At 65.0% G+C, this 9,559-nt stretch overlaps 1 protein-coding gene across 1 annotated transcript; it reads right to left on the reverse strand.

Annotated features, from left to right (window-relative positions):
- Window positions 1-884: 884 nt before the first annotated feature.
- Window positions 885-5,699, reverse strand: SOX8 (SRY-box transcription factor 8). The gene is made up of 3 exons (XM_023189236.3): window positions 5,278-5,699; window positions 3,679-3,911; window positions 885-2,933 (listed from the first exon to the last, which is right to left on the reverse strand). Exons 1-3 carry the CDS (start codon window positions 5,697-5,699, stop codon window positions 2,248-2,250), a joined length of 1,341 nt encoding a protein of 446 aa, XP_023045004.1. The 3' UTR covers window positions 885-2,247.
- Window positions 5,700-9,559: the final 3,860 nt, after the last annotated feature.

Raw genomic sequence — 9,559 nt, forward strand, 5'->3', positions numbered from 1 at the left:
TGTGAGCAGTGCATCCTCGAACTTGGGTTCCTGTGACCGAGATGCCTTGAGAAGCCAGGTCTCTGCACTCCGGGGGCAGCCCCCAGCCCTGAGACGCCCCCGCACCAGCCTCAGGTGCCCGGGAGGCCTGGCAAAGGGACCGGCTGCCCCTCACTGACTATTACTCCCACAGCCATTTTCTCCCTTGAAACTTTCCTCCAACCAGACAGCTCTGCCAGCTCCTGCAGGGGCCGCTTTCATCCGCTCCCAGCCTGGCTCCCTGCCAAGGCCCGAAAGATGCTGTCGGCTTCCCGGCATTGCACAGCCACCCAGAAACCAGCTCTGGGATTCGCCTGGGAGGAAAGACACAGCCCCGAATCGGGCCCATCTGGACCCGTTTTGCCTACCAAGGAGGCCCTGCAGGAAGGAAGACCAGGAGTTCACTTCCCAGAGGCCGCGACGGGATCCACGAAGGGCACAGGTGTTTCCATTCCTACTGGAGCCTGTTGACACTTGGTGGCACCACGGACTGCCCCTGCCGCTCGGGGTCCAGGTGGGCTTGCGGTTGCCCTCCTTGCCGCCCGGCGTGGAGGGCATGGGGGTGAGGCCAGCAACTGTGTGGACGGGTGGCACGGCCTGATCCTGCCTCTGCTGGACACCTTCGCCCCGGGAGCCCCAGGCTCACACAAAGCGACACACAAAATGCAGCCCACGTCCATAAAAAGCGCTTTGTTTAATTTTATCAAATCGATCTGTACAAAAGTTAGCGTTGGTCAGAAAGGAGCGAAGGCAGCAGGCGAGTGAGGGTGCGTCCTCCGAACGCAGTGCCGAGGGAGACGCTGCATAAAACAGGTCTGCGGCAGCTCCCTGCCCCCACTCCCAGAGAAATAGAAGCAGAGACGTTATTTTTTTTTTTTTCTACAAAAAGGTAGGAAAAGTAGAAAAAGTAAAAAGAAGCAACTTCTCGGGTGTATTTAAATTTACAAAGTTTAAAGGCACAAGTTTGCGTGAAGTAGGCGCTATCGTATGCTCTGTGCTCGGCACACAGGGGAGCAGTGCAGGTAAATCAGGTATTATTCGTCTAGAACTAAGGCCCTAACGACGTTTAGTGGAGAAGGTTTAGTTTCACAGCTTGGTACGTGGCATTGGAGCCTGCGAGCCAAGATCACTTCTGAAGCTACCACTTCCCAGGAATTCCTGTGTCCTGTGTCCTACCATGTGGCACAGTCGTGGGCAGGGACAGAGTCCTGCTTCCTAAACCCCAAACTGATACTGGGTGCTGGGTACCCCAACCTAATCAGAGATGCCACAAGGCAAGTCCCTTCTCCTCCCTCGGGTTTTCAGCTGCCAAGCTGGAGGCATGAGGGGCCCAGTTCTCCCAGGGACCTTGGGACCTCCAGGCCTTCCAGGGCGGCCTCCCAGAAGCTGAGCAATGTGATGCCGGCCAACAGCTGCAACCCCACCTCCTGCCTGCCCTCAAGGGAAGCCTCCCAGCTTCTGTTGTCTCTTAAATTCTACTCTTTGCCCAAATTACCTAATTAATTAAAGATAAAATAATACAGAACATAAATACATCTTTAACAGCTTTCAAAAAAAACACATTTAAGCTTCAAAAATAAAAATTATCAAAAACATAAAAATAAAAGAGAGATGTGTTAATCCCAGCCAGACCTTGCGTGGGCGCACTCTGCCAGCAAGGAGACGCCTCAGATCTGACAGGCAGGTCCTGGAGATGCTGGAGCAGACACGTCCCAGAGGGTCTGCAGACAGACACCCGGGATCCCGGACAGCCCGTGCAGCCGTCGTCAAGGGAATGTGGCCATGCGTGCAGGGGTTCTCAGCACCGAGGCCAGCCTGGACCTCAGAGTGCCCTGCAAGGCCCCTGCCACCCCCTCCTTTGGTCCTTGGGCTGCGCTGCCGTTTCTCCTCTACCGAGATGCAAACCGAAGGTGCTGTTGCTGCCAGTCCTCACAGAAGAGGCACCAAACGGCGGCCCTTCTTTGTGGAATCATCCCGCCACCTCAAAAAGAAAGAGAGAAGGGAGAGAGAGCTCGTCCGTTGGCGGAGGTGTGGCCATCTGGAAGCCGAGGGCCACGGGAGGCAAGCACATTTCCCTGCAGACGTCAGCAGGCACTTGACGGAGCTCAGCCACCGCAGCCCGCCTGCCCTGGCCACGCACACTGGGAGGCCTTGGAGGCCGGGCCATCCTGTCAGGCCAGGACAAGGCTGCCCCCCAATGCCGGCGAGTCCCTCCCTGCAGCCAGGCCCTCAGGGCCTGGTCAGGGTGGTGTACACCGGCTGGTCCCAGTGACTGGTGGGGCTGTGGGAGGGCGGCAGGGCCAGGCTGTTGAGCAGGGGCGAGGCATAGGGCCGGCGCGGTGAGTGGAAGCAGGGGTACTGATAGAGGCCGGGCGCGTAGCCAGGGTAGGCTCCGTAGTAGCTGGAGGCCTGCAGGTCGCCGTAGTCGCCCTGTGCGCCGGTGAAGGGGCCCGTGGGGGCGGCCGGGGCAGCGTTGGCCTGGCCGCTGCAGGAACCGTAGTCGGGCGAGCCTCGGGGCTGGTCGCCGTAGTGGCCAGGGCTCGGCTGCTCTGTCTTGATGTGCGGCCGCGGGGGACCCGTCTCGGTGGGCGACGCGGAGGCTGATGGGGCACTCTTGTGGGCCCACACGGGGGACGCCCCGGCGTGGAAGTAGGCGCCCCCGTAGGCCTGGCCGGGCTCGGGTGGGGCGGGGCCGCCCAGGGGCAGGTACTGGTCGAACTCGTGGACGTCGAAGGCATCCATGGTGCCCATGACCTCGCTGCTGAGCTCCGAGATGTCCACGTTGCTGAAGTCGATGTTCTGGCGCGCGCTGTCTGCCGGCCGGCGTCCCTCCAGCTTCAGCTCCGGCTTGGCGCCCGCCTGCTGCAACTCCGTCTTGGGGGTGGTGGGTGGGGTGGGCGGCCCGTGGGTCTGCCCTGGGGACAGGAGAGCACGCTTCAGGAATGAATGCCCCTTCTGTGGGGCGGGTGGGGCCGGCCGGGCTGGAAGGGGAGGGACACCCGCGCTAACTGCCAGGGGGGATCAACGGCTTTTTGTTTCTTTACATTTCCCAGAAATTCCAGCAAAGTCAGACCTAGACCTCACTCCTCGGCCGACAAAATTCCATGAAGCGCTGTGCTATGGGAAGACCTGAGGCCCCTCCCAGAGACCAAGGTGGGGGGAAGAAGCCGACAGACCCAGCCTGGCCAGAGCTGGCGTTTACAGGGCGCTGGGGGACCACACAGACCCTGTTCCTCCCCGGGTCAGCCAAGCACTCTGAGGCTGGCGGGCGTCAGCCAGCCTGACCAAGGCCCCAGCAGGACTCCACCCTGTCAGTCTGGCCCTGAAGCTGGGGCTGCTGAGCGCCATGTGGGCAGCGACTCGGTGTGGGAAGAGGAACCCACATTCGACTGAGTCCTGCTGCAAAGAACACCACCTCTCGGGGTCTCTGCCAAGCGAAGCTGTCAGCCCCTCAGCACTCGAGGCGCCTAAGCAGGTCCCTCGCGCACCAAAAACAGAGGTGGCCGGGGCCTTGGGAGCTTTTTCAGGGTACCCGGGGAAGGCCTGGATCTCTCGAGGGCGCCTGCCCCCCTCCACCATCGTGCACCTATCTCAGCCAGAAACCCCACGGCTGCCCCCCGCACCGGGGACCCCCAGATATGCCGGGGGTCTGGAGCCCACCTGTGTGGTCGCCGTGGTGGTGCGCATCTCCAAGCCCTGCTTCGGCCTTGTACACGGCACCGCCGCCAGGGTGGGGTCCCAGCTCGGCACCGGAGTCTGAGTCGCTCTGGCCGGCCTTCGTGCTCTTCCTGCGCCGTGGCTGGTACTTGTAGTCAGGGTGGTCCTTCTTGTGCTGCACGCGAAGCCGCTCTGCCTCCTCCACGAAGGGCCGCTTCTCGCTCTCGCTCAGTAAGCTGCAGCACAGGGCAGAGGCAGGGATGGCCAGGGCACCCACTGTGCCCTCGGCATGGGCACACACCACAGGGGGGACTGGCAGCAGAGGCCACGGCCGGGAGGCTCTGACCACGGAAACCCGCCTGCCGCAGGCTCCGGGGCCTCCCGTGGCACCAGGGAGCAAAGCCCCTCTGGGAGAACCGGCTGGCGGGAGCCCGCGGCGCCTGTTTGGGGAGGTTGGTATGCTTATGACAGCCAAAGAACAAGGCCCACGCCTCCCATCCTTCCTCCTTCTACTTCCCCCTATTCCGGGCCTGCTGTTCCCTCCCTCTGGGGCTTTCTAAGGGAGGCGGGGGAGACGGGCAGGACCCAGCCGGCGGTGGACAAAAGCGAGGCTTCCCGGGAACAGTGCCGGCCTCCAGCGGGCAGCTGGGCTGCTGTCCCTCCATTCCCAGACACCCAGAAGCCCGGGCAGGGCCCAGGCGCCCGTCCTCACTGAGCCTCAGGACACATTCCCTGGGACTCTTTCGAGGCTCACCTCCAACCACCTGTGCGGCAGGACTTGGGGGAGCAGGGGTCTGCAGTCTACAGCGCCCCATGGCTGCGCTCTAGATCCAGACAGAACGCAGGAGGGGCAGATATGCAAGCTCCAAGCTCCCATTTTCCGGGTGAGGAGCAGGATACAGGAACCAGAGCCCCAAACCAAGAGAACTATTTTAAACTCAACACTTGGTGAGGGTTGCCTGTCCTGAGCAACAAGTTCTTCACACTGCAGTCCTAATTTCTGGAAAACTGACCAGCTCCACCACGCCAAGGCCTGCCACACGGCGCACCCCATCATCTCCACTCCTGCCCTCCTTGCTTCGGACAGAGTGGCCAGGAGAGAGAGAAGCTGCAGGGAGAGTACTCGCAGGCAAACCTGATGCCCACCCACACGCCTGCCCCACTCCCTCCCCATGGGTGGTCCAGGAGCCGGAGGAGCTAAGCCCTTTCTAAGGCGGGGGCACCTCCAGAGAGCCGCATGCAGCTTGCTCTCGTGCCGGGTGGGCCTCCCGGGGCTGGGGCCACTGGCAGGAGCTGGAGGGTACCTCGGGGTGCCAGCCATGGCCCTCCTCAGGGTGTTCCCCGCCAGGAGAACTGGCTCCAGAGCGCCCCCGCCACAAGGGTGGATACCTCAGGCGCTGCCCTCCACGGACCCCGACTCCCATACCTGGCGCTGGACCCCGACTGGCTAAAGGGTATTTTTCCACGGGGATCCGCCCTGACACCCGCCCCGGGTGCAGAGCCCGGAGCCTGCGTGTGGCCGCCACCTCCGGCCCCCACTCGCAGTCCGAGACGAGGGACCGCCAGGGTCCCGAACCCTGCCCCCGGGGCGCCGGTACTCACCGCCACAGCTTGCCCAGCGTCTTGCTGAGCTCGGCATTGTGCAGGTGCGGGTACTGGTCGGCCAGCTTGCGGCGCGCCGCTTGCGCCCACACCATGAAAGCGTTCATGGGCCGCTTCACGTGCGGCTTGGCTTTGAGCGCGCCGCCACCGCCGCCGCGCACCGGCATGGGCACCAGGCTCCAGTCGTAGCCCTTGAGCACCTGCGACACGGCGTCGCGGATGCAGGCCGGGAAGCGCTCGTCCGCCGCCTCCGCCGCGTCGCCCCGGGCGCCCCCCACCGCGCCCCCCGCGCGGCCCAGGCCCTCGGAGCCGGCGGGGGACGGTGGTGCGTCCGAGTCCGAGTCCTCCACGTGCGACATGGAGCTGGCGGTGCCGGACGGGCTGCAGGGCGGCTGGGAGCGGGCTTCGCTCATGTCCAGCATCGGGGCCGCGCGCGGAGGGGCGCGCACCGGAGACGCGCACCGGGGCAGGCGCCCGGGGCTGCCCTGCGGCCGCTCCGGGACCCGAGGTCGCCGCGCGGTAGCCCCGACCCTCGCCCTGCCGCCGCCGCCGCCGCCGCCGAGGCTCGGTTCCCGCTCCGGGACCCGCAACAAGTTTCTTTAAGCAGCGGCCCCGCGGCCCCGCCCCGCGCCCGGCTGCCCATTGGCGGAGCGCGTCCCGATCCCCCGGAGGCGGAGCCCGGCCGCCCCCGCCCCCCACCCATAAAGAAAGCTCCGCCGCTCTCGCCGCGCCCCCGCCCGCCCCGCCCGGCGCCGCACCACGTGGGCCCGGCGCCCCACGCCTGGAGCTCCCCTCTCCGGAGCCCCGGGAAGGGAAGCAGGGCAGGGAGGCCGGGGCGGGGGTCTCCGGCGCTCCCTCTCCTCTGCGGGCGCCGCGCGGCTCCTAGGAGTCCGCCCCCTGTCCCGAGGCTCAGCTAGGAAGCGGGTCCTCGGGCCCCTCCCCCGACACACACACACACACACACACACACACACACACACACACACACACACACCAGCCCGTCTCGCACCCGAGGTCTCGCCCGCAGACCGGTGGCGCGGGGTCAGCTGCTGCCTGCGGTCCAGGCAGGGTCGGTTCCGCCGCGCAACGCCCAGGCCCAGCTCGTCCAGAGTCTGCGGGCAGCGCACGTCCAGGTAACGCGCGCCGAGGGGCCGCGGCTCGGAGCTGGGGGACCCCGGGCCGCCCTCCCCATACGGTGAGCGTGGAGAGCGCGCGCGGGGGCGCGGTCCCGGGGGCCGGGCAGTTGGAGGGGCGGGAGTGCTGGGCGGGGCCTGCGCTGAACCCGGCGCTGAGTCCCTGGGGCCGCCGGGCGGATGGCGTGGCCGGACGCGGGGGCCCCGGGCCTTCCGGGCGGGACCCAGGGCTCGGGGGCGGGGAGGCCTCTCCGGCGGGGCGGCCCTGGGTGGTCCGGCAGAGGCGGAGGCCGCTCCGAGCCTGTGAGCCCTGGGCGCCTGCGGAGGCGGGGAGAGGGCGGGGTGTGCTGCCCTGGTGGGGACCGCGGGGTCGGAGAGGGGACATTGCCCTCCCAGGCGAGCGCCCAGCCGCGGCTCCGGGTCCCCGCCCAAGGCCGCCCCCGCTAGGTGGCCGCGGCCCGGCCGTCCCCGAGGGTGGCTCGGATGCTTTCGACCAGCGCGCTGGAGATGACGGGGCTGCGCCATTTCGGGTCAGGCAGCCAACGGGGAACACGCGCGTCTCCGAGCTTGCGGCCCGCGAAACCCGGGGGACCGACCGCGCCGGTGCCCCTAAAGCGCCCACGCCCGGGCCGGTGGCCGCCGCAGCCCCTGAGCCACGCGGTCTCCCCGGCCCGGCCGGCAGAAGGAGCTGGTCCGTTACCAGGAAAGTCCAGATGCAAAGTCGGGTGTCGCGCTGCCGCTTCATGCCCGCGCACCGCACCCACCTGGGGCCGCCACCGACCGCGCAGGACTCGCCTCCTACCCCCACTCTGGCCTGGCCAAGAACTGGTGCTCCCCCGTCCGCAGACCCCAGGGCCGCTGTTGCTTTGCCTTGGGAACAACCCGAGCCAGGCGCGGAGCTGAGGGGGCCAGGCCTTAGGAGGAAGAGTTGGTTGACCTCCGGGCTGAAGAGCAAGGGCCGTGCCACCTGCCGGGAGGGGGGTCTCATCTCTGCAGCCCCCCTTGGCCAGGTCAGAGGAAGCAGCTTTGGGAAGGCGGACTGCGCGCTGGGAGACTCCACGCATCGTAGGTGGGAAGCTGGCTGCCAGCCTGGCCTGCCCTCTCTTCTCCGCCTCACTGTCTCGCTTGGCTCTGGCACCTGCCTGGGAAGACCCACACTTCCATCTGCAGTGCACCTTCCCTCTGGAGGAAGGGCCTCCCTCTGGAGGCCCTGCCCTCCGCTCGGGGTCCGCATCCTTCCGTGGCCCTCAGAGAATCGCCTGGGGCGCTCACGGAACTCATCTGTTACGCCTGGGATGCAGGCAGGCGGAAGTGGGGGTTTAAGTGGAGGCAGTGAGGATGGGAGGCCCAGCTCAAACTGTGCCACCTTCCACCCCCTGCCCCTAGGAGAGCAGACGCCGTCCACTCGGGCTCACAGTGCTATCCAGGTGAGGACCTCCATGGAGAGCTCCTCTTTGCCAAAGAAAAGCAAAGTTGCATTAGGTCTGCGCAGGCAGGGCGGCCCCTTCCCGGCTTCCCACCCACCACGGAGGCTTCGGGTCCCTGGGACAGAGGTGGGGGACTCCAGCGCCCCTGGAGGAAGGGAGACTGAGGTGGGGAGGCGTCCAGGGCCTGATTCGGGGGCACGGTGGTCTGTGCAACCGAGACCCTGCCCTGGGTTCCACTAGCACCTGCTCCTTTCCCCAGGTTGTAGTGACCACCAGGGGAGGTGCAGGCCTGCAGGTGGCCACGGGAGGGTTGGGGAGGTGGGGAATCGCTGCGGTGGGAGGGGGGGACCTGGGCCAGCCAGCTGAGGATGTGTTGCTGCACTCCCAGGAGGGCAGTTTATGTGGGTGAGGGTCCCCATACAGGGTGGCGCCCAGAAGCATCCCTTCCAGAATCGTCTCTGGTCTACCTTGAAGTCCCCAGGAAAATGCCCTTGTCCTCCACAGGTGTGAGCCACTAGGCCTGACTGGACGCCAGGATGGGGCTTTCAGAGAGGGAGGTGTCAAGTGGTTTCAGTGTCGCCAGGTATTAAGCACTTGCTGTGTGCCAGGCAGTTTCCCACACAGGACGGAGCCGGACCACCCTCACAGCCCCTGTCCCGCAGATGCTGGCCTCGTGGAGGGAGGCGGGCAGCTAGCCCCAAAAGCACCTCTCAGAGGCGGGGACTTCAGGAAGGATGGTCTGGTAAAGCATCTTTGGTGTCATTTAAGCTGAGGCCTGAAGCTTCTGACCTGCAGGGAGAGGCCAGCGTTTTCCCTGGGGAAGCTAGAACAGAGTGTCTGATGATAAGAGAGGGACCCAGGGTGGAGGGGGAGCCATCAGAGCCACCTCTGAGTCCACCTGATGGGCCCATGTCCTCATCCGGGGGGGACCTGCACCCCCTCCTCCCCTGTCTCCCATCCCTGCCCCAGCCTTTCAGCTGGGGCTGGCTCTGCCCTGTCTGCATGGCCCCGCCCACCCTGACCTCACCACCTGCTGGTGGGCCTTGCAGTTTCAAGGGGAGGACCTGATGGGGGAACCTGGACCAGGGCTGTCCCCTGGCCATGAGTGCCGGGCATGGAGAGCTGGTGTATACGACATTTGTAGCTCCACATGCCCTGGCCTGGGCGCCAAGGGCAGCTGCAGAGAAGAATCTGGGTGGGCAGGCCCTACTGCCCATGAGATGGGGCAGGGATGGCCTGGGGGACGCTTCCAGACGAGAGATGACCCCACCCCATCCGTGGCTCCTAGGGATGGCGACCCCGGAGGCGCCTGTGTTCGTGTGTGTGTTTGGTGTATGTGTGAGGATATATGTGTGCGGTGTGTGTGTTTGTATGGCACGTAGTGTGTGGTATGGGTATGGGATGTATGTATGGGGTGTGTATATGGTATGTGTGTTGCAGGTATAGTGTGTGTGGCGTGTGTGTATGGTGTGTGCTGTGTCGTGTGCATGTGTATGATGTGTGTGGTGTGTATGGTATATGTGTGTGGGGTGTGCATGTGGTATGTATATAGTGTATGCTGTGTGTGTGGTGTGCATGTATATGATGTGTGTATGGAGTGTGTGGTGTATGTGATGTGCATGTGTGTGATATGCGTGGTGTATGTGTGAAGGGTGTGTGTGTATGGTGTGTGCTATGTGGTGTGTGTGTGGTGTGTGTGTATGATGTGTGGTGTGTGTGCAG

This window comes from Piliocolobus tephrosceles, chromosome 17, assembly GCF_002776525.5.
Source record: "Piliocolobus tephrosceles isolate RC106 chromosome 17, ASM277652v3, whole genome shotgun sequence".
Taxonomy (NCBI): domain Eukaryota; kingdom Metazoa; phylum Chordata; class Mammalia; order Primates; family Cercopithecidae; genus Piliocolobus; species Piliocolobus tephrosceles.

Bases quoted from the DNA above. Each gene is read 5' to 3' on its own strand.
- SOX8 (XM_023189236.3), bottom strand. From the start codon at position 5,699: ATGCTGGACATGAGCGAAGCCCGCTCCCAGCCGCCCTGCAGCCCGTCC. The intron at 3,912-5,277 runs GTGAGTACCGGC...CCTGTGCTGCAG, and splicing joins ACGCTGGGCAAGCTGTGGCG to CTTACTGAGCGAGAGCGAGA. The intron at 2,934-3,678 runs GTGGGCTCCAGA...TCCTGTCCCCAG, and splicing joins CCACCACGGCGACCACACAG to GGCAGACCCACGGGCCGCCC.